We start from the raw sequence: 25438 nt of genomic DNA, 5'->3' as shown, positions 1-25438 counted from the left end.
AGGCCCTTGTAGCTGAAAGTAGGAGAATTAGAAGGAACAGGATAAGAGATCAGACTGGAGAGGGAGCAGGTTGTCTATAGTCCACATTGTCCATGTGCCATCTCAAGGATTTTGGTCTTTAGGCTAAGAGCAGTGAGGTGTCATGGAAGATTTTTAAGCAGGAGAGGAGTATAGATTTTTCCTTTTGAACAGATGACTTTAGTCACAAGGTGGGGTTGGATCAGAAGCAATTAGCTTTTGCAATTGTGATGTCTACAGAGGAATAATTAATGAAATAGCTAATGGTATTCCCTGCTGTAACTCTCATCCTGATCATAACTTAGGAATGACATAATCTTCAAGAAGAGGATCATTGTTAATACATGTGCATGGGACTTAGAGGTATGTCCCTTTCCCAATTTTTTTTTTTTTTTGAGACAGAGTCTCACTCTGCCCGGGGTAGAGTGCCATGGTATTAGCCTGGCTCACAGCAACCTCAAACTCCTGGGCTCAAGCAATCCTTCTGCCTCAGCCTCCCAAGTAGCTGGGACTACAGGCATGTACCACTATGTCCCGCTAATTTTTTCTATATATTTTTAGCTGGCCAATTAATTTCTTTCTATTTATAGTGGAGATGGGGTCTTGCTCTTGCTCAGGCTGGTTTTGAACTCCTGACCTTGAGTGATCTGCCCGCCTTGGCCTCCCAGAGTGCTAGGACTACAGGTGTGAGCCACCATGCCCGGCCCCTTTCCCAATTTTGGATACAGGTTCTTCACCTGTTACTCGATAGGGTTGAAACCAGATGGTAGTCCTCCTTTTGCAAAACCATCCTTTAAGTGCAGCTGTAAATTCCATACTGCTTCTATGGCCAGACTTGACTGTGGGCTTTTAACCCCACTGATTGAGATGATAGATTTAAAAAGCTAAAGATTTATTGAACAGAAGCAGATCAGCAAAGAACTATAGATGATTTTGTTGTTAAATAGATAGTTATATCTTTAACCTAATGGCTATGAATATTTGTTCAATCAAGGAATTTTTACTCTTAGCACCAGGTTACATTTTTTTTTCCAATTAAATTATGTGCATGTGGCGATGTGCTATGAGGGGCATGCCATCCGTGTTGTGAAAGATGGGATAACATGAGATAATGGTAGTTTAAGTTATTAATTGGTTATCAAAAGAGTGAGACCATACTGAAATGATCACTGACTCCCTGTGTGACCTTGGAAAGTCATTTTCCTTCTTTGGGGCACACTTTTCCCCTGTTTAAGATATGAAGGTTTGTACTACATCAGCATTTTCAAAAGTGTGTTCATTTAATTGCTTTTGATATATGTTTTATGGAGAAAAGATGCCCCACTCTATTTTTTCTCCTTGGACACTCACAATCCAAGTATACTGATGGTTTCTCTTTGATTAGTTATAGTTTTTACATTAACTAATTCACGATACTGCCATTCTTCTATGTGACTGTATGTGGGTCCTTTCTCTGAAACTCAGTTTCCACATTGATAAACTAGGGCTAGAACAGGGATTGCCAAACTTTTCCGTAAAGATTGTGCATATTTTAGGCTTTATGATCATAGAGTCTTTGTTGTAACTACTCAGTTCTGTCTTTGTAGCCATACACAATACAAAAATGAATGAGATGGCTGTGTTTCAATAAAACTTTATTTACAAAAGCAGGAAGGGGGCTGGATTTGACCAATGGGCTATAGTTTGTTGACCTAGGCCAGACCTAGGCTAACTAATCCCCAGTGTCTTCCCAGCTCCGAAGCCCTACTGATATTCTCCCCAAATGGTTATTCTCTTCCAAGTTTGAAGTCACCTTTCTCCAAAATGATCCCTCTGGCCTGCAGTTCCAAAAGCCGTCATCATCTTCTTTTGACGTGTCTGTGTATAAGACTGTCTCCTTCTCTCCAGCTGCTGGGATGCCGTCTTCACAGTCTTGTTTTGTTTATCTTAGTAACTACCCTTCTTTAATCCCTCTGAAGGATTGGTTAGCTGGAATTCGCCTTGTCTTCCTCCTCCAGAGCCTTTGATCTGATGCTCATAAGCATTTGCTGACAGCCAGACAGAAAAGGTGGAGCCCAGATCCCAGGCCCGAGGGCCCAGAGAGTAATGAATGAAGGCTGCGTTTATTTGTATTTCTAATTGGCAAGTCCATTTCCAGATCAGCTGCATGTCACTGCAAGCTGAGAGCAAGAGCAGGAGAAAACTCTCCCTTTTCTCTCAGACCTCGGAGCCCAGCGCCTCTGTTTCCACTGAGGCAGAGCCTTGCCTTGACTTCACCAGGCTTTGTAGAAGATGCACCCTGGATCAAGCTCTGTCTTTTAGAACAGGATCGCCCTATTTTGCTGCTCAGGTTGTGCATTGCACATCTGTGAGTCCAGTAACATAGTCTATGATGTAAATGGAGCCCTCTGGGTTGTGTGAATCGCTTTGCTTCTTCAAGCTTTTTAATGTAACCATAAAACTTTTTTTTAAAAAATGAAAACTTATATAGAAGGCCAATCTATAAGAGAAATACAAATGGAACTGCTCTATTTGAAGCTGAGATGAGGATTTAGAGCCCTGTCGGCTCAGTTTTCCTCTTGCCCTACGAAAGCAGTTGTTGCAGTAATTCCTAGAATCCCTACAATTCCTCAGAAGAATGTTGCAGTCTCTTGACTAGGTCATGAATATTGTTCTAGCCATTTAGAGTTCTATAATCTCCCTCTTTGAGTCTCAAGTACATCCCTAGAGCCACATTAGGTACAGAAGATGGGCGGGAATGGTAGACAGAGCTCCTGGCCTCTTAGAGTTGATAATATTGTTGGAGAGGTCAGTAAAAAAAATGGGAAAGGAAAATGAACTCAAGATCTTATAAGTAGAAATATAGAGAAGAGGGGATGGGCAATGAAAAATGACTTCCTGAAGAGGGTAACAGTGGAATGGAGCATTGACGGATGGAAAAGATGTGGAGAGGTAGAAGGAATGAACAGGACAGGGTGAATAAAGGCACAACTATACTAGTTGCATAGGTCAAGAGAGACGGCACAGAATGGAGCAGGCATGAATCCGATCTCACTGTGCTCATGCAGAAAGAGGCAGGAAAAGGAGTTTGAACAAGGGAACAGGTGAGCACAGAAAGGGGAAGTAATGTCTTTTCCAGGCAATTTTACCCCTCTCTCATTTACCACTCATAACTGACTCCATTGGTGTTATTAACCCCATTTCTCAGAATTAATCACTACAGTCTCCTGGATCTTAAGAGACTTTCCTAAGGTTGCAGAAGTATTATCAAGCACAACTGAGATTCAAAATGAAGTTGGAAAAAATATAAATAAAATGAAGCTGGCTTGATCTGAAATTTGTGTTTCTTTCTTATATTGAGCTTTATAGAAAATATAGGACTGGAGCAAAATTTTAAAAATGGTATAATTTGTATAAGTTGACAGTAGACAGAACAGAAGTTTTGGTTGGGGAAAAATATCTTTTGAGTTTTTACATCTTATAAGAATCTTGGAGAATCATCTAGCGCAAACTACCTACTTAAACATGGGGAAAGTGAAGGCCAGAGAAAACAAGAGGGTACATAGTGTAAGTGATAGGACAATACACCATTCTGGTCTTTGAACCCTTAGGCCAGTGCTCTTTCCCAGGCATTATGAATAAGTCACTCTACCATCTTTTTTCCTTGCCAGTGGATACCAGCTCCTCAGCATATGCTCTTTGTGAGCAATACTGAATTTACCTTTCCCTCTTTCTGTTTTATGCCTCTCCAGAGACCACAGAGCTGGGCAGCAAGAAGGAGCTCAAGTCCATGCCCTTCATCACCTACCTCTCAGGTCTGCTGACAGCCCAGATGCTGTCAGATGACCAGCTCATCTCAGGTGTGGAGATCCGCTGTGAGGAGAAGGGCCGCTGTCCGTCCACCTGCCACCTGTGCCGCCGGCCAGGCAAGGAGCAGCTGAGCCCCACACCAGTGCTGCTGGAAATCAACCGCGTGGTGCCGCTTTATACCCTCATCCAAGACAATGGCACGAAGGAGGTGAGCTCCCCTGGCCCAGCTGCTAAGTGATGCTTGACCAACTCTCTACCTTCTCCTGCCCTTGTGGACCCTTTGTCCGTGGGGACTGTCAGTAGCAGCAGCAATGTCATGGTGAATACTAGCATTTATTGATTCCTTACAAAGCTTGGTACACTAGCTGCTATAACCAATAAATGCTCAAATCTCAGTGGATAAATACAATAAAGGTGATTTTGTGTTTGTGCAGAGTCCCAAATAGATGTTTTTGATTGAGGAGTGGCTTTACTCTGAAAAGTAGTTCAGAGACTCAGCCTTTTCCATCTTGCACTGCATCGACCTGATGCTTCTACGGTTGCTGTGGAAGGAGAATGAACCGGGAGGGATGGACATGAAAGGTTCAAGGGGGCCAAGCCTGAAAGTGGCCGGTGTCATTTCAGCTCCCATTCCAATGGTTAGAACTTGGCCATTGCCCACATCGTCTGCAATGAAGACAGGGAAACGTATTCTAGCTGTGTGCCTGGGAGAAGAAGACAGGGATTTGGTGAAAACCTAGCAGTGTCTGCCTCAGTACTATACTTGGATTGTCTTGTTTAGTCTGCCCTTCCAGATCTGTGATTTGCTTATAAATATTGGTTTGATGCATATGAAATTGCTGAAATGTGGCCGTTTTATTCCATATAGTTCATCCTAATATCATGCCTACTTTATAACTGAGAAAACCTCAAAGATATTAAGTGATTTGCTCAAAGTTGGTCGGCTCTAGCACTTAACATGCTTAACCATGAAATTTCATCTCCTCTTTTCCTCTTGGGTGTGTATCACTTTGAATTACAGGATTTTAGGGCTTGAGGGGACCAAGTGAAGTATTTGATTCACTGGTTTACAAACTTACTTCATGGAATACTTTTTCCCAAATGCAACTGTTCAGGAACTTCAATCCATAAAATCAGGAATAGTGATGCTACTGCTTCAGTGAGGAAGAGGAAGGTGGATAAAGCATCAACTATTTCGTTCCCATTCCTCGCTCTGCAGCAGCTTCCAGACAGCACTGGGCCCCCGAAGGAGACAATGTGGCAGCCCGGTGACTGAGTCCGCTAGAACTCTATGGATTATGTGCTCCTCCCATGGCATCCTCCTGCACTGAGTGTCGGAGGGTGTTGAGTGGTCACTTGGGCTTCATAGAGGATAGAGAAGAGAAGGGTGTAAGGATGTGGAGAGAGTCAGGTAGACGACAAAGGAAGAAGAGAACATCATCAGTACAAATACCAAAAGAATTTCCCCGTCACTAAGACCAAGAGATGTAAGGAGAGCTGGGTGAGGCCAGAGGGATTGGAAGGGCCTGATCATTTAGGATACCTAAATGATAAGCAAGTCATGGGCTTTGGACCCTATCCTGAGGGCACTGAGATGATAAAGATACATGATTAGCAGAAGGCTGTTGGGATTAGATTTGTGTGGCAGAAGGAGGCCTCTCTAAACAACCTAAGTGACCAAAAATGGGAAAGCAGTTAAGTAAGGTGTAAGGATATAAGTAAGGTGTAGGATATGCATATGATAGAATACACTACGGCTGCCAAAGCAAATGGACTACAGTCACACCTATGAATGTGAAGTGAATGAACATAATGTTAAATGAAGAAGATAAGTCCCAAAGATAGATTTTATATAGCACAATACCCTTTCCCCACTTTTTAAGTTAAAGCATGCACACACACACACACATTGCCCTCAAACATGCTACCTTTTAGGAATAAATACAGATGTAATACAATTTTTTTTTAAATGGGAAGCAAGGACATGATGAACATTTCCGGATTCAGGAAGATGGCCATCTTGAGTCAAGGGAAGCAGCGTAATGCCACGAGCGAGCATATATTACATGCAGGTAGTAAAGTTCCTGCCTGGTGTTTTTGGTGGGAGATTTGTGGGAGTTTATTAAAGTGTTGAAACTAGCTAACTGAATGAATGAATACATAGAGCCTAGCCCTGCGTGGCTCGACAATGCTCTTCAGTCTTAAACCAAGCATTGTAAGTAATCTAATTCTGTGCATCAGAGGTCCCCAAGCTAACTAATGACAAAATGCATCTATGTGTGTCCCCACACTTCTGCCTGCAAGGTCAGAAAAGGTTGTGGGAATGTGGAAGTAGGATCAGGGAGACCTCTCAGGAGGCAGTTGCAGCTTCCAGTGAGTAACGAGAGTGTTCTGACTGGAGTTTTATCAGTGAGGATGCATCCATGTGTGGCTGGCTTTCCAGAACTTGATGAACGAGGCTGTGGATACCTCCATTTACTACTGTGTGAATTTGCCCCAGTGGCTCCCTTTCTGGGCCACTCTCTCCTCATCTGCAATGTGGCACACACACCACAAGCCAAGCCTCAGGACTTTAGCAACATGTTCTTGCCATGTGTGTGGCAGTAGATGGGGTGGTGGTCCCCTTCCTCCTTGCTCAGGGGCCGGATTCTCCTATGTCTGGATTCTTTGCCAGCTTCCCTCAGCACCGTCAAAATATTCAATTTATCGCAAACCCAGTGAGGTCTTCCGAGGCCGGTCAGTGGTGTGTGATCAGAAAATCCCAAGAGTGTGAAAGTGATCACTAGATGTCACTGTTCTCCTTACAGGAGACCTGGAGAGCTGGGAGCACTAGTCATTCATTCATTAATTCAGTAAGTATTTTGAGTCCCCCCTCGATGCCAAATAACTGTGTTACACCCTGAGGAGTGAACAGTGTGGCAAATGGACATGGTCTTTGTCTTTATGGAGTCTACAAACTCGTGGAGAAAACAGATATTCATGAAACAATCACACAAACAAGTAAAGTGAGACTGCAAAGTGCCAAGGAGCAGTCCAGGCTAATGAGTTGAAAGTGTGTAGCAAGGGGGACTGTGGGGGTCAGGGAAGGCTTCCCCGAGGAAGTGACATTTAAACTGGGTCTTTGGGGGCCAGGTGCATGACATGGATGTGGAGGGCTGGGTTTGGGAAAGGAGAGGAGAATGAAAGCACTCCAGGTAGAAGGCCCAGCTTCTGCACAGACCGTAGGGATGAGCGAATGGGACCCAGGTGAGGAACTGAATGAGAGCCAGTGTGGCTGGGCCGAGGCAGAGGGGGAGCCCCACGGACAACGCTGTGGGGAGGTCAGGCAGTGCTGGGGAAGCTGTGGTGCAGAGTTTAGCCCCAGAGTCGTGGGGAACCCTGGAGAGGTTCAGGCAGACAGACGGGCACAAGTGCTGTGTTCTCAGTTCTACTCTCTTCTCCTCCTAGTGATCCCTGCAAAGAAATGTTAGAGCTGGCTAGAGGTGGCTTCCTCCAAGTCTCTAGTTTCTTCCCCCCCTTCCCAAACCCAAATGACAGGTATGTGTAAAGTTTCATGCTAGCCTAGAGGCTGGAGTGCATTAGACATTTCCAAGGAAGCCAGGTTGCAGTAGGAAGGGGTGGGACAGGCCCACTGCAGGTCTGGAAATGACCCCAAAGGAGGGGAATATGGCCACCACACTGAGCTGGTACGAGGAATGTTTTATCCATCATTTATTTTTCCACCTCTGCCTCAAATCCCCTTCACTCCTTCTCTTATGACTTTCCCATCTCTCTGCCATCTCTTCAGGCTGAGGCCACATGGATAAAACAAACAACAAAGAGGCCTTGACCTGTAGTTGAGTGGCCTGGGCTAGTGACACTGAGTCATAGCAAGGCCTTGGAAAAGTCCTTTTCCCTTTCTTTTCCTGCTTGAAAAGCCAGATTAGTTGAGCAAATTTCTTTCTGAGTTTCCTACAGGAAACTTGGTCTACCTGGAAGCAGGTTGTACAGGCTTTGTGCTCCCCTTGGCTTGGGTTGAGGTCTTGCTTTGATCCCCTATTCACTGTGTCATGCTGAATGGAGTCTCCAAACCTCAGTTTCCACCTCTGTAAAATGTGGCCTCATGATCCCTACTTCATGGGAATCAAATGAGATAAAGCTTGTGTAGTCCCCGGCACAAAGCATGTTATGGACAAGTGTTATCTCTGATAGTAATACGTATATTGTTTATTGAAAAATTCCCTTTCTTTTTTTTTTCTGTTTCCTTTGTTACCTCTTCTTCTAAGTAGTACTTTATAACATTGCTGATGCCCAGAGTGCTAAGACAAGACATTTTGGAGTAGGATTCCTATTTTTCATGAAAGAGGCCAACCCAAAAGGGCAGAAAACAAGTGGAGAAATTTTAGGAGCATTTCCTCACTTTATAAACATTGCTGGAAGTCATACTCTGTGGATAAGGGATGCATAACATAACTGGAGTTAAACACGAGTAAAAGAGTTTCCTTCTCCTATAGACCCTCTAATACAGAATAGAAGCTTTTCTGTGTGGGAGCCACTGACCCCTTGAGTTCTTGGAGGCACTGAGTGAACTCCTGAGCCCCATTTTATGGCACATTGGAGTAGTAATAGAGAGGCAGTATGACTTGCCAGAGGTCTGTGGGGTAGTCCTGGCCTCTCATTCTAGACCAAGGCTGAGGTATACTCTGGATGGCTTTGGGGACCATAGGACGCTAGCTCCTTGGGTGGTTGGGGTCCCCTTGGGTCCATTCCAGTGAATGCATGGGAAAAGATGATGCTTCTGCCTCAGCGGGGAAGAAGCCCTTAATTATACTTTGTGCTGTGGTTTTGAACAAGCGAAGCGGGAAAAAAGTCTTTATGACGGAGAGTTTGATTAATGCATAAATCTCTTCCCTCCACCTGTTAAATGGCCCTAACACAGCCCAAAGCCACAGAGCTTGGCTCAGCACAACTGGTGCTTAAATGTACAAGATTTTCTGTGGTTGTTATAGTAATTTAGCCTGTGGGTGAAGAAGAGTGTCCAAGTTGGGGAGACAGAGGAGTGTCATGGTGAAGAGCCAGACAGAGCTAGATGGGACTCCCATCTCTGCCATGTGCTGTCTGTGTGACCTCACTTTTACTCATTTATAAAGCAGGCCAAATCTAGTCCCCATTCCTATTCATTTCAGGGATGGGGGTTTTCTTTGGGAAGACTAGAGAATTGGGACACCAGGAATCTGAACTAGGCTCTGTCCTTGATTATTACATGGCACTGGGCATGCTTCTACTGTCTAAGTCTCTGTTTCTTTATCTGTATGATGAGAAATGCAGGCCAACTTTATTAAGGTCTCCTTTGGTGCTATAGTAAGGTCAGATATAAAACTTCTACCCAGAATATAAAGCAAATATTTTGAGATTGGAAAAGGTGTCCTATGACCTGCAATTTATTTCCCAGCCAGAGACAATGTCAGTGTCCCTCCTTAAATTTAGTATTGAGAGGAGAAAGATAGACATATCTTGTGCTCCCTCCAAACGGCATAGCATTTATGAGCAGAGGATGTTAAAATCCTATCCTGCTCATTTAAAAAATAGTGAAACTGAGGCCTATAAGTGAGGGGTCGCTTTCTCCAGGTCAGACAGCCAAGGCTAGGTTTGAAGTAGGAATGGCTTCTACCCACAGAAACACTTTTTACTTCTCTGAGACTCAGTTTCCTCATCTCTGAAATGGATGGTGGTAAGTTTCCCCGTAGAGGTCTCCTGTGGAAATACTGAGACTGTTTCTTAGTATTTTGAAGGCTGTAAAATACTCCGTTCATCCGCATGGTTCTTTACAAGCCTCAGATTTCCGGACTTCCAACCCTGTGAGCATTTTTGTCTCATGCTGCCCTCGGAGAGTCATGTGTAATTTTGGTCTTGTTGTGGTTGTCTGACCTTCCAGCAGATCCTTTCTCTCTGCCAGAAAGACTTGTTTGCCTCATTTCTACTTTTTGGCTCAAACTGAGGAGAGAATTCCAAATGACTAGTCTTTGAAAGGAAATTAACAGCCAGGTCTGTCCCCTCTCCCCAGTTATTACCACCACCACCATCACCACCATCACCACCAGGACTACGCGACACCACCACTGTCACTACCAACGTCAGCGTCACTGTGCTATGTCACCGTCACCACCTCACATTTAGGACATGTGCTGTAGATGGGTGTAAGCACAGGCTGCGCCGTTAGGGAGCTCACAATCTAGTGGACGCGGACATAATAGGCAACTATAATTGCTTACACATGTGCATTAATGCATGATTTATTTTCAAATACTGTAATAGATATGACAACAATGTTAGAAGAGAGAGAAGGGGGGGGGGAAACAGAAGGAGAATCTGGAAAAAAATTCCTGGGGAAGGAAAGGTGGATAAAGATATAGGCAGGTAGTAGAACTGCTTGAAGCAAGTTTATTGTTGATGAAGATCATGGTATCTACAAGATGTATGCCTGTGTGTCAAGCACTGTGCTAGGGGCTTTCCATGCTTTATCACATTTAATAATCCAACAGCTTATGAGGGAAGTAGTAGTATTATCCCTGTTTAACAGATGAGGAGATGGAGACCCAGAGAAGCTTGAACCCAGGTCTGTAAGATTTCAAAGCTAGTTTAGACCACAGTTGGAAAACTGTGGCCTATGGGCCACATCCAGCCTGCTGCCTGTTTTTATAAATAAAGTCTGTGAAACACAGCCCACCCATTCAGTTGTGTATCATCTATGGCTGCTTTCCTGCTACCATGCAGAGTTTTGTAATAGCCACAGAAAACAGTATGGTGCAACAAAGCCCAAAACATTTACTCTCTAGTCCTTTACAGACAAAGTTTGCCAAGGCTTGGTCTAGACTAAAAGATATTGGAAAAGAAGGTATGTCAAATCCTATGTACCAAGAATATCGAATAGAAGACTAAAACCTAACAATTATTCAGTGCCAACTATGTGCCTGGCATTTCAAAAAGATGCTTCGTGTGTATTAGTTAGTATATGTTCTCTTACGCTCTTATGCCCCTACAACATATTGAAGTATGCACTATTATGCTCATTTCACAAATGTAAAAACCAAATACCAAAACCTGAGGCTTTAGAAAGGTAAATAATTTATCTAAGATCACACAGCTAGTGGGCTGTGGGGTAAGAATTCAAACCCAGGGTATCTGGGTCCAAAGTTTTTATGTTTAATCACATGCTTGCAACAGGTCTGAAAGATGTGGTAGAGATAAAACTGGAAAAGTGATATGCAGAAGGCTGAGTTGTGGGCAACTCTGAATGCCATTGTTGCGTGGTTTAGGTACTGTGTAAATCATAGGAAGCCCTTCAAGATTTTGGGTCAAGCAAGAGATATAACTAGATATGAGTTTTAGGGTAAAAACTACAGTAACATTGAAAGGTGAATTGCAGGGACCAGGGTTGATTTTTATGGCAAAGGTTTGGGGTTTGCAGATCCTTGACTTTAAAGGGTCTTTGAATCCCTGTCTCCCCAAAATATTATGCAGAATAATATATTATTTGTATGTTTTTCCCCTTGGAGAACAACAGGTCCATGGCACCTGCAAATTTTCTAAATGTTCTTGACTCCAATGTTGTAGAACACTAAAATAAGAAGATTATTTAGTTGGAAGGCCTATGGGAGAAGAGCGTGTATGAGATGGCTGAAGAGAGTGGGAATTCTATCCAAATAATTTCACAAGCATAAACTAAGGGCTTCCTATGGGTCAGGCACTGTTCTGGGCATTTGAAATACATCAAAGAGCAAAGCATGCATATATCCCCAGTGTCTAGAAACTTGATTTCTGCTGTAATGTGAGAGACATAAAATAAGCAATCAGCATAGTCAATAATACAGTACACTAAAAAGTGTAGAAAAAAGTAGAGCACAATAAGAGAAATCAAGAGTACCTAGTGAGTATGGTGATCTGGATCTCAGAGTATCTCAAAGTGGATCAGGATCACTTAGGGTGAGGAGGGGGGAAGTGTTTGCTTAAAATGCAGCTTCCTGGCCTCCCCCTTCTGATTCTGTTTCTCTGGGGTGTGGAGCTCACAGTCTTTTTTGTTTTCTCAGCCTCCCCAGATGATTCTAATGCACACTGAGCTTGAGAACCACTACCCAAAACCCTGGTTCATACGTCTTTCTCGTTCTGAAATTCCTTCAGGGAATTCCTTGTTTAGGGATTAAGAAAGTCAAGTACGTCTTATAATCTAGCTTAAATCTTCTCTGCTATTGTGGGGCCACTTCCTCTCCATCTCAGTGCATTCTGAGAAGGAGGTAAACTGGCCAGCAATCAGACTGTCAGGCAATCCTTGGCAACAGGGAAGATCAAAGAGAAGAGGGGGAAATAATCCGCATATTACTCAACACACTCATGGTCAATTACAAAAGAGGAACTTAATACTTGGCTTGCCAACTTGCAAAACTGGAAAACATAGCTCTTTCATGGGACCAGAAGACTAGCAGATTCAATAAGATATACAAGTCATACAGTCTTAGCAAATGCAAACATTTTTGCATGTCAGAGAGTAGAGCATTTGTTTTTTCATGGGACATTGAATTCAGTTATTAAATATAATAAAAAATAGAATGGCACAAAGGCTTTCCCTTGTACTTTTAATAATAACAAGCATTTACTGAGCACTTCTCTGGTGCCAGGAGCTTAGCTAAAGCACTTTAGGTACTTGGCGCACTGAGCCCTCTCATCAATGCCACATGGTGGGTACTATTATTATGTTTTCCCCCAATGTGAACACTGAGGCATGAAGTTAAATCACTTTTCCCAAGGTCCAACAAATAGGAACTGGTAGAGCCAGGGTTTAACCTGAGTACCTGAGCTTTTTCTCACTTTTCTAGCCTCTCTATTAGCTAGCTACTGCCCTTAAACTTTTTAAGTAAAGTATAATAACCAGAAGTCTAATGTGTACTAAAGACACTGTTACTGCATTCAATTACCTTTTCTAGCTACTGTCTCTTCATTTATTAATGGCCAGGATTTTTTTTTTTAAAAAGTAGACTATGTCTTCTGTCTACATTGATTCACCCCCATTCCTTCCAGGCTTGGCTCCCACCATCCAATGGAAATATGGTAACTTCTCGTTTGTAACCCTGACAGACCACTCTACTACATTTATTATGAATGGCTTTGCCTTCCTTTCTGGCAGTGTTTTCTATCTTAGTTCTTAAGATCTTGAAACCAAGGAGGCTTCCTTGTTACTTCTCTTTCTCTTCTACCTGTACTATTCCTCCCAAAATACAACCCATTAACAAATCCTGTAGATTCATCCTCTTAGGAATTTCTCAAATATATTCACTTCTAGCCAGCCTGATCCAAGTCTCACCTGTGCTATTGGAGTAGCCTCCTAACTGGCTAGTAACATCCCTTGCCCCTTTTAATCCAGTCTCTTCTTTGCAGCCAGAGTGATATTTTCAAAACTAAAACTTGCTCATATCGCTTTCCTGATTAAAACCATTTACTGGCTTCCAGGTGCTCTTAGGATAAAGACTAAGGTTCTTACCATGGCCTACAAGGGGCTGCTTGGGCTGGATCTTTCCAGTTCCTTAAAACTCATCTTGTGCTTCTACTTCCCTTGTTGTCTGTGCTCCAGCCATAGTGATTTTCTTCTAGCTTTTGCAAACACTATGTTTAGTCCTGTCAAAGAGACTCTCTGTGCATGCTGTTCCCTGTACTTGGAATATATTTCACCCCTTTCCTTCTTTCTTTCCACTGAGTGAACTGTTATTCATCAGACTGCTAAGATTCTAGATTTGATAAGATCCTCCTGTTTGTTTATTTGTTCACTTATTCTCTTGGGCCTCTTCCTCTTTCTTCCATAGCAGTTATCATAGTTCCTAATTATGTTATTTTGAAATTATTTGATTAATGTCTGTTTCTCCTCCTCCTTTACATTTTATTATTTTATTTTATGATCACAGCAGTGCTTGTGAGAAAGAAAGAGCAGATAAACTCAGGAATGGAAGAGATTACATAGGCATCTAGTCAAACTCTAGTCTATTTCTGATTCCTTCCTACAACACCTCGCAAGAGGTTGTGGAGCCTACATTTGAACATTCCCAGTTTTCAAACAGGTTACTCAGTGACCCCTAAGCATCCGATTTCCCTCCCTGAGAGAGCATCCAGCAAGGATATATTGAGTCAAAATATTTTCCTATACAACAGGGGGTAAACATCATTAAACCAGGAACTATAGCAACTTTTAGTTGGCATTATATCAACAACTGCTAGTACAGTGCCTGATGCATAGTAGGAATTCAATAAATATATTTAAATGAGAATGAATGAATGAATGAATGAGTGAGTGAAAAATGCCATCAACTTGCGTTGTTATGTTTACACGGTGCTGTCACAAACACAGGCTCCTATAATCCCCTCAATAGGGCTGTGAAGGTAGTACTGTTTATCTTCGTTTTATAGGTAAGGAAACTGAGGCTCATAGTGTGGAAGGCAACCATCACCTGAAGCCCCACAGGGATAGCAAATGTCAGAGCCAAGGCTGGAATCCCTTTTCCAGCTGTGCCACGTCCACTCATTCATCATGCCATCGTCATTTATCTGAGGGTGCCATCAAAGCCTGCCCCAGCCAGGGCAGTGCTGGGCTTCCAGGAACAGAGCAAGCTGCCGGTCCCATCACCGCTGGAGCTCAGCCCTCTTCACAGGGGGCTCTTCTTGGGTCATTAGGCAACTTCAGTCAGCAGTGATGCTCAGAGCCTGGAGAGAATTCTCAAACAATCCAACTCTCTCTCTCTCTCTTTCGATTTCTCTCTAATCTAAGAAGAAGAAGAAAAAAAAGTCATTCCAGATGTGCCTCGCATTTCACCAGGCACATGTAGTTGAAAGCAGCATGAGTTTGTACCATTAAACAGATGGTCAGTTTGTGCACTGCACAACAGAGTCATATCCTGCCTCACATCTCTGAGCAGAAGGGTTCTAGGCCATAAAGTCCTGTTCTGGGAGGAGGAAAAGACCATGAGGAATGTGGTTTCTTTTTGGACCATGTATTTTCTTTTTTTTTTTTTTTTCATTTTTCACTTCATCTCCAAATTATCCCATTTTGGGGAGCACTGTTAAATCCTAGAATCTGCTACCCACCCCAAAATCAATTTCGTTTAGAAAAGTCCAGCATATATGAAGGTAAAGGGAATATCATAATGAACCTCCATGTACCTATCACCTTCTAGTTTCAATAATGATCAATTTATGCCAAGCCTGTGTCACCTGCTCTCTCATCTGCTTCTCTGGTGCCCTGGTGATGTTGAAACACATCTCAAGCATTCGATAATTTTATGTGTCAGTGTCGAAGTCCATATCTCTTAAAGATAAAAGCTCAAAATATAGCCTCAATACCATTACCAGGCTTCATACATTAATAATAATTCCTCTATATCATCAAATATCTAGTTATTGTTCATGTTTACCAGGTTGATTATCCTAATGCTTTAGTACCAGTTTGTCCAAAACAGGATCTAAATAAGATCCAAATGTTGTGGTTGATTAGTGAGTCTCTTTTAATCTACTTCTTTCTTTTTTATCCCTTGGATATTTTATTGATAAAACCGGATTTTTGTGTTTAGTAGGGCTCCTCATAGCTTTGATTTTGCTGATTGCATCCCCAAGGTGTCATTTAACACGCTCGTCTGGCCCTATATGTCATATAACGGCATAGGTAGTTCTAGAAAAGGCTTACCCGGGCTTGATTTTGTGGCAGTACACCACAACCAGCATCAGCAGACCTGTGGACCAAGGTGATCCCATAGAAGAACTTGAGCTTTCTACTCTAATAGTCAAGAGTTTGTCTCTGATGCCAGTCAAATCTCTCGTCAAGACCTGCTTGTTCTGTTTCTTGTATATGATTTTTGGCAAGGAACTCTGAGCCTTAATTCTCTCAGATGTGATGTGAGGTTACTGATAATTCCTAATGTCTGAGGTTACCGTGTGAAATAAGGTGAGTATTGGCGTGCTTAACCCTGTGTCTGATGCATGATAAATGCTGAGAAAAGATAAGCTCTTGCTTATCACACTTTTCTGTATTTATATTCGTCCTCTTGCTCCTCCTTCTCTTTCTCTCTCTATTTTGTTATTTTGTTTTACAATCGCAACAGTGCCTATGAAGAAGAAAGGAGTAGAAGGATTTGAGTAGGCATCTAGGCCAACTCTTTTATCTACTGCTTACATTTTTTCTGCTGTATCCTGTAAGAGCTTGTGTTTGAACACTCCCAGGAACGGCTTGCTCAGTGAGTCCCCCTAAAAGCAGCCTGTTTAGTCACTACTAAAACATCCTTCTTTATATTGAGTAAAATATTTTCCTACATGTTTCTTGTCCTCATGGTTTCTAGTTGCATCTGTCAACACTCTACTGAGCAAGTCTTAGCTCTTGACTTAATAGACAGAACCTATGTTTTTTAGAATAAGAGAGTCGAGGGTTCAAATATGAGTTTTACCACAAAAAATCTGTGTGCCTTTGGGCATGTTACTTAAATTTGTGAGCTTTTGTTTTCTCACCCATAAAATGAGATTAACAATGTCTACCTTACAGTATAAATTATTTTTGCAAGTTAACTGAGACAGTTCATATAAGGTGCTTAGCAACAATACTTGGTACATGGAAGAAACTCAGTAAAAGTTAGTCCTCTCTCTAGTTCTAAGTGACAGTCTTTCAGGTATTGGAAAATATTTTAGGTCTCACTTGATATTTTCCTATCTCCTAGACATAATCCCCAGCTCCTTCAACAGTTTTTCATCACATGAGTCTGAGCTTTGATTTAGTCTCTGTCTTTGCTTGTTTGTGATGCTATAACAAAACATCTGAGACTGAGTAATTTATAAAGAAGAGAAATGTATTTTCTCATGCTGCTGGAAGCTGGGAAGTCCAAGATCAAGGTGCCGGCAGGACCAGTCTGGTGAAGGCTGCTCATTGCTCCCAAGTGGGTGCCTTGTTGCTGAGTCCTTCAGAGGTGAGGAAGACTGTTCCTACATGGCAGAAGGGACAAAAGGGCCAGAGAGCACCTCTTTTAACTTTGAGCCATTTTATAAGCATGCTAATCCTATTCGTAAGGGTTGAGGCCTCAAGATTGACTTACCTCCCCAAGGCCATACCTCTTGTATGTTTCAACATGAATTTTGGAGGAAACATTATCATTTAAACCAGGACAGACTCAGTCTTTTTTTTTTTTTAAGGTGAAAAGATATATATATACATATATATATTTAGAATTAGCCAGATGGACTCACTTTAGATAATCCTAATTTTGTCGGCAACATCTCTAAAGCATCGTAATCAGGAGCCAGTCGAACATATGCCTTCCTCTCTCCATCGGGCCTGATCAAGGTGTTGACCTTGGCCACGTCAATGTCATAAAGCTTCTTCACAGCCTGTTTGATCTGGTGCTTGTTGCCTTTGACATCCACAATGAACACACATGTGTTGTTGTCTTCTGTCTTCTTCTTGGCAGACTCAGTGGTCAGGGGGAACTTGATGATGGTGTAGTGGTCAAGCTTGTTTCTCCTGGGAGCATCTCTTCCGGGGATATTTGGGCTGCCTCCGGAGCCACAGTGTCTTTGGCTGCGGGAAGGTGGCTGATGTATGGATCTTCTTTTTTTGTGGCTGTGGATGTCTTTTAGCACCGCCTCCTTGGTCTTCAAAGCCTTTGCTTTGGCTTCAGCTTTGGGAGGGACAGGAGCTTCCTTCTTCAACTTCGGCGCCATCCTGTGAAAAGCCAGACTCAGTCTTATCCCAGCCATCCCGATTGTCGGCTTCTGAAAGAACTCTGGTTTGTCTAAGTGCGTCTTAACGTATGATATACAATTTGTGAAGAAGGAAGTTAGAAAACACAGAGACTGTTTCAGTTGCCGCCGAGCTAAGGATAAAAACAAAGTCTCTTGCTTCCAGACTTTTAAATTTGGGTCACAGTAGCTTCTATCTTTAGTGTCATGCACATAGTAGGTAGTCAAAACATAACTTTTGAGTGGCTAAAGGAGACTGAAGCTCAGAAGGAGAAATCTCTTAGCAGCATCACACCGCTGGTGTGATATGGTTATGTGATATGTGATGTGTGATATGTGATATGTGATATAGTTATGTGATATGGTTATGGAACTATCATCTAAAGGCATGCTTCTCTGGTCCCATAGCCTGTGGTCTCAGCATGTGAAGTAACAGAGGCTCCATTATCACTGGTTCCTTCCACTACACGTTGGCCTGGGCAAGCCTATTCTATCATGAAATAACTTTCTTGGATTCCAGAGTCCCTCCTGTCACTGTCTTTCCTTCTTTATCTTTCTTTGATGGTAAAACTTCTTTCTCCATTCTCACCTCCTAGTCACTTCTCAGCCCCTTAGAAGCTGGGTTCTGCTCTACCAACTAATCGAAGTTCTTGTCTCAAAACTCAACAAAGGCCCTCCGTGGGCTCAATCCAAAACCCTCTACTTAACCCATTCTTTAGAGAGCATACATCCACTGTTAAAAGAGCTTGGGCTTGGCTCCTTAAACTTCAGCTTGCTCCAACCTGAATCTTTTTCAAAAATTATCGCTTCCCTTCAAAAAGTCACAGGGAACACAATGAAGTGGATGCATGGTAGCTGCTTGGGGATGGGGTAGTACATGTTGGTGAAGCTTTTTCCATCTGTCTAAAGTGCTTCCCTGGTTGTTGTTTCTCAAATGTGCAGATACCCATTTTGAATGGAGGTGGACAAAATATAGGTATGGATATTTCCTATATATTGTTCATAATTGGCCTGCTATTCACCTGTATATAGGTATGTAAATATAAATTAGACAAGTTTATTTACTTATTTTTATATACTCAGGAGGGCATTAATTACCTTTAAGGTAAACAGACTTATCAGTGAGATTTTGAAATTTTAGGGGTTTCAGTGAGATGTCATAGAGAGGACCTAGGTTTTAGAGTCAACCAGATCTAGGTTTGAATTCCAGATTTTGTGCTTACTTGTTGGATGTTATTGTACATGTGACTTAGCCTACTTGAACCCCATTTTCCTAACTGAGAATAATAATATTATCTTTTTTATAGGATGGATCTGGATATTGTATAACATGATGGATGTGAAGAAAAGGAGGTACACAAATCAGGCCTGAGTTTAAGTTCTCATTTTTCCACATACTTTGGAGATATAATTTAATTACTCATAATCTCAATGGGAATGATAATAATATTTAACTCATAGAGTTATTGTTAGATTAAATAAGATTATGCATGTAAAGCACTTAGCAATGCCTAACATGATTAAATACCTGATCAATATTATTGCTTCTTTCCTCTTCATTTTTCTTCTTCATCTTCTATTTCCTTTTCTTTCTTTTCCTCTTCCTGTCTTGTTCTCTTGCTTCTGATTAAAGCATCCAGCACATAGTAGGTATATAATAAATAGTAATTGCCTTACCCTCAGAGATCCACTGATTTAAAAATCAAAAGGACAATCAGTTCACACACACAAGAAAATTCATAATTCCCCAAAGGTGAAGATAATATCTCTGATGGTTGGTTCTGGTGACATATTTTCTTTCAAATAGATAATATTTGAAAGAAAAAAATATATAATTCTAAGTGAGTATAGTTGTGCCTAGAATCTAGAATCTCTTTTGTCTGTAAATAAGCATGTCTAACGACTTCATTATTGAACTTAATTGTATAAATGTGGCTTTATAAATGATCCTTATAACATTCCTCATTGAGGTAGGTATTAATAATGCATCCCATTTTATAATAGATGTACAGAAAGCGAAGCATAGAGAGTTGAAGGCACTTCCATCAGCTTGATTAGTGACAGCACTGGATTTGAACCCAGGAGTCTCGTTCCAATGACCATAATTTTTTAACCTTTATGTTCTGCTGTCCCTCTAGTATGTGTAACATCCTTTTCCGATTAAATGATCTTGACTTCTCAGAATCCCATTCACCATGATAGCAATATGGCTACAATGAACCTGATAAGAATCTACCCTTTCGTAACTTACTCAGCCAAATTTCCAAGCTTCCTTTTCAAAGACTCAGCATGGGTTTAGCTAGACTGAGCATGTCCCCTCCTGTCCACTGACCTTTCTTTTCCTGCCCCCACTCATAGTCCCATGGAAGCCCCACCAGCAGGAGAGGCTTCCTCCCTCAGATGCCTCCTAAGGGAAAGTGGGCGTACTGGAAAAATGAAATCACAAGGGAAATTGTGTAGTTCTTTACTCAGGAACTTGCCATTAACTTAAGCTAGCATTTAGGGATGTAAACTCCATAATCTTGGACAAATCCTTCACTTGAAATCTTCCCACTCGCCTCTCATCTCCAGATGTTCTCACCGCAGGGGAGGAGCTACTATCAAAAGACAAAAGGCTCAGAAGACAGGTCTTGTCTGTTAGGTGGGGCTGGGATCCTTGGGTAAAGGCCTTCCCTTAGATGAGTGTATGGGTTCCATCCAGGTTTCCCTTTCCATGACTGAGCAGGCCAGGAGCAACGCCTTGTAGGAGACAGACTGAGAGGAGGAGCAGTCCTCTGAAGAACTTGGATTTATATAAGACTGAGAAGCCCTTGGCAGTTTAAGGTCACAGGGCAAGATGCCTCAGAAAGATGACTCATGAGTAGATGGATGAGGCTACTGATATGGCTATGTCTTCTCCCTGGAGTTATAACTGATGTTTCCTGTTGCTCATAATTGGTCTGCTGTTCATCACATTCACAATTGCTATCAGCTCAGCGAAAGGACAAATAGTTTGGAGGTAGTTTAGAACAACATAAGCTCAATCTATTGCTCTGTTGACTGAGCAGGTCCGCTAGGATCACATAGATTAGACATCCAAACAGCTCCCAGTCTTCTTCTTCAGATTTTACCACTGATCATACAATATTTGTTCATGCAACAAACATTTATTTATTTTTTTTATAATAGTGCATGTGGGGGGAAAAAAAGAGAGTTCCATATACACATGTGTTTGGGAAATGGTGCATTTTATACATTACCTTCTCATGACTTCCCAATAACAATTAGCATATTAATGGCTCTAAAAGTCCTATGTAGAGCAATTTATTTTTTTCCTTTTTCTAAAATTTTGTTTTTAATTGACACATAATAATTATATATATTCATATATTCATATTTATGGGTTATGGTATGGTGTTTCAATACATGTTTACATTATGTGAAAATCAAATTAGGATATCTAGCATATCTATTATCTTACACATTTATCATTTCTTTGTGGTGAGAACATTAAAATCCCTCTCTCCTAGCTATTTTGAAATAGACAGCAAAATATTGTTAACCATAATCACCCTACTGTGCAGTAGAACACTAGAATTTATTCCATCTACAATCTCTAACTGTAACTTTATACCCATTGACCAATCTCTCCTTATCCCTTTCCCTCCTCCCCTCACCAGCCTCTGGTAAATGCACACACTCTACTTTTATGACATCAACTTCTTTAGATTCCACATATGAGTGACTTCATGTGGTATTTATCTGTGTGTTGTTGGCTTATTTCACTTAATATTATGCCCTCCACATCCATCCATGTTGCTGCAGATGATAGAATTTAATTCTTTCTATGACTGAATAGTGTATATATACACAATAGCATTGTGTATATATACAGTCATGAGTTACTTAATGGTGGGGATACATTTTGAGAAATGTGTCGTTAGGCGATTTTGTTATTGTACAAACATCATAAAGTGTACAATACAACCCTAGGTGTTATAGCCTACTACATGCTTAGGCTATATGGTATATAGCCTATTGCTCCTGGGCTACAAATCTGTACAGCATGTTATTGTACTGAATACTGTAGGCAACTGAATACAATGGTAAGTATTGTGTATCAAAATATATCTAAACATAAAAAAGTACTGTAAAAATACAGTATTATAACCTTATGGAACCACTATCATATATGTGGTTGTCATTGACTGAGATGTCATTATGCAATGATGTTTGTACCACTATTTTTACCTGTTTATCTGTTGATGGACACTTACGTTGATTCTATATCTTGACTATTGTAAATAGTGCTGCAATAAACATTGGAGTGTGGTATCTCTTTGACATGCTGATTTTATTTCCTTTGCATATATGCTCAGTAGTGGGATTGTTGGATTATAAGGTAATTTTATTTTTAATTTTTTGAAGAATTCCCATGCTTTTTCCATAATGGCTGTACTAATTTACATTCCCACCAACAGTGCATAATAGTTCCCCTTTCTACATATCTATGCCAACATTTGTTATTTTTTGTCTTTTTGATAATAACCATTAATTGGGGTGAGGTGGTATCTCATTATAATTTTGGTTTATATTCACCTAATGATTAATGAGGTTAAATGTTTTTTAATATACCTGTTGGCCATTTTTATGTCTTCTTTTAAGTAATATCTATTTGGGTCTTTTGCCCATTAATTAATTGGATTGTTAGGGAGGATTTTTTTTTTTGCTATTGAGTTGTTCGAGTTCCTCATATATTCTGGATATAAACCATTTGTCAGATGCATAGTTTGGAAATATTTTCTCCCATTCTATAGATTGTCATTCACTGTTGACTGTTTCCTTTGCTGTGCAGATTTTTAGTTTGATATAATCCCATTTTTCTATTTTTGCTTTTGTTGCCTGTGCTTTTGGTATCTTATCCATAGAATTCACTGAGACACAGCCTTCAGTATAAAATGAAGGTACATTCCTGTATTTTTTTTTTTTAAATTTCAACTTTTTCAAAGATTGCATGGACACAATGCAACCTAACATACAGGCTATTTAAATTAGCTCATAGTGGTTAAACATTTAGGCTTTGGAAGTTGAGAAACACGGGTTTGAATTTTGTTCTGCTAAATGCTAGTTATGTGACTTAGGAAAGAAATAGCAACTTCCTAGGGCCTCAGTCTCATCCTCTATATGATGGGAACAATAGGAGTACCCAGTTTGTGGTGTCGCTATGCAATTAAATGACTCCCTGTATGTCAAACACTAAGCACCATGTTTGGCATATAGAACCATTCAAAAAATGCTCACTGTTATTTTTAATGTATTAAAACCTAGTACTTCATCCTCTACTTGAAATGGATGGAAGTTGAAATATGGGACTAACTGACAAGAAAAATTGCTCCCTGCCTGACTATCACATAACCCTATCATCTTGTCTCTGTACGTCTTGGGAAACAGACAGCTGACAAAGCCATGTGCAGAAGCATCTCAGTGGGTTGTATATTTATTTCTCTAATATTTTTTCATTAGTAGAGCTAAGCATGGCAAGAGGGGTGGTTGGTGGGCTCTAAATATCTTCTTCCTGTCACCCAGATTAAGGAGCTGTTCTGTTTGGCTCTCATCATTCAGAGGAGAATGGCTCGAAAAGTGAAGCTTAACCTGACAGGGGAAATGAGGTGTCATTTTTGTGATTTATAGAGCCATAGATTGAGCGGCACAATTCTTTATATAGGAAATGGGTCCTTGCCAGTTAGTATTTCTTCACTGTACTGGGGAATCCGAGGCTTAAACGAAGAGTTAGGTTGAAGGAAGTCAAGGGGCAAAGCTTGAAATTGAAGTTAAGAGACCAAAGTGGACTCTCTGCCCTACTGTGTTCTATCTGACATTAGGCATTTTCTCTGACCTTTCACTTGCTCATCTGTAAGAATTACTGAGGACAGTAAGAGCTGGTACTCTGCAAGTTGTTGGGAGGATAGTAAGAGCTGACAGTTAGATGCTGTAGCACCAGGCATAGAATAAGGAGGTGCTTAGTAAATGTCTATGCTCTTCATCCCACCCCACTCTTTCCTCAAAAGCTATCAATGGTATGCTTATCAACTGTGTGACCTCCTCTCTGCAGATAATGATGTATCAATGCAGGTTTATCGATTATAACAGATGCATCACTCTTGTGGGGATGTTGACAGTCAGGGAAGCTACGTGCGTATGTGGGTGGAGGGTATATGGGAACTTTCTCTACTCTCTGCTCAGTTTTGCTGGGAACCTAAAACTGCTCTAGAAACAGTCTATTTGATTTCCTGCCAGCAAAAATGCTATCAATCCATTTTCCTCCAAGCAGTAATGCCAATTGTCTCCAAAAGGGACGCTACCTCCACAGCCTACCCCAACACCTTTTCATTGGCTTCAAGGTTATTTAGTCATTTTATGACGATCACTTGCATTTCTGTCATGTCTTTTGCTGGAAGAGCACAACAATAGAAAGTGTACAAGTTTAATCCCCTGGCAGAGCATCCTATTCCGTATATATGGAATTTAAAACATATTTTTGGGACCCTACTATGTGCTCACTCTTTTTTTCTTAGAGCTGGAGACGGAGAGACGGATCAGATATATGATCTTGAGGAGTTCACAGTCTGATAGGCAAGAAGAACACCTAAATGAGCAAATTGCAAGGAAATGGGAAATGTACAAACATGAAAGAGAGGAGGGAGAGACAAAATCTCTCAAAGTATGGCAGGATCCTGGTGGGCAGGGAACATTTCCTGGAGTTCAGCAAGGAGGAAGAAGGGAGGAAAGGGCATTTCAGACCAAAGGCACAGCATGATAAAAGGCTTGTGCGTGTGAAATAGTGTACCACCATAAGAAGGAAGGGTGTGCAGGGTCACAGAGTGGGAGCAGTGGGGCAGGATGGGAGAAGAGCCACAAGCCAAAGAACAAAGGACTTGGAAAGTCAGGTTAATTAGTGAAGGCTTTAGAAGGTTTCGGAAGGTGTTGAAACTTTTGAAGGGGTCTAATTGAGAGAGTGGAATTCGCTGTGATGTTATCTTTTCCCCTTTTTATTTGCTATGGGTTGGTTAACCACATAACCAAGCTTACTAGTACTGTGGAGATAAAATCCCTCAGGCTTTGGTTGAGGACTTCAGAGCATCTTTTTGGAGTTGTACAAACCAGAAACATCTTAGTATCAAACATAACTGACTTGGTGTCAGCACATGAGACTAATTTTTTAGTGCAAAAAATGCTGTCATTAGAAACTTAGAGTATGGAATTTAATTCATGGGCTTAGTGACTTCTATGTCGATGTTTTTATATATCTTGGTATGTTTACTTAGGGTGTTTACTTAGAATTTAAGATTCCTAAGACAGTGTCACAATTTTTAGAGCTGGAAGGGCCCCTTCCTTTTGTATTCCCGCAGCCTCCTGTGTGTATTACTGCATAGCATTTGAACCATAGTAATTGTGATTGTTTGTGTTTGTCTTTACCATTAAACCATGAATCCTTTGAAGTTAGTGACTGGGTTTTGTTCATCCCTTTTCTTAGTTTTTAGACAGCACACGGTACGGAGTAGGAAGTTCAGTGAATGTTTATTGAACTTAATTAAACCTTCAAATATATGTCTTCTGCCCCCTCGTTCTGCAGATGGGGAAATCGAGGTTTAGAAGGAGGAATCACTCCTGTAAGTTCAGCTAGGAAAGTAACAATAGAGTCAGAAATAAATCCTGGTTTATTTTGATTGCTTAACGTTTTTTGTGGTTGTTTTCCCCTGCTGCCCAGCTTGGTTTGCTAGCTAATTAGCCAGAAGTTGGAAGCATTTACAAGTTGTGGAAACGCAAACCTTCTTTGTTATGAAAACCAATGGCCATGCAAATGTAGCCCTTGTGTTAAATACAGGATTTCTTAGAACCCTCCACTTACTCAAAAGCC

At 41.2% G+C, this 25438-nt stretch overlaps 1 protein-coding gene and 1 pseudogene across 3 annotated transcripts in view; one reads left to right on the top strand and one right to left on the bottom strand.

The window, feature by feature from the left end:
• Positions 1–25438, top strand: part of ASTN2 (astrotactin 2) — an 852746-nt gene that overhangs the window by 662353 nt on the left and 164955 nt on the right. For all 3 annotated transcript variants that reach the window (XM_012768786.3, XM_012768785.2, XM_012768780.2), the window contains one exon: positions 3750–4015. In XM_012768786.3, the coding sequence (XP_012624240.1) occupies positions 3750–4015 (266 nt within the window). The remainder of the gene's footprint in view (positions 1–3749; positions 4016–25438) is intronic.
• LOC142874308 (large ribosomal subunit protein uL23 pseudogene) lies at positions 17032–17523 on the bottom strand (annotated as a pseudogene).

Source organism: Microcebus murinus, chromosome 12 (assembly GCF_040939455.1).
Source record: "Microcebus murinus isolate Inina chromosome 12, M.murinus_Inina_mat1.0, whole genome shotgun sequence".
Lineage (NCBI taxonomy): Eukaryota > Metazoa > Chordata > Mammalia > Primates > Cheirogaleidae > Microcebus > Microcebus murinus.
Note: the sequence above shows the minus strand (reverse complement) of the source record. Positions and strands in the feature narration are given on the sequence as shown.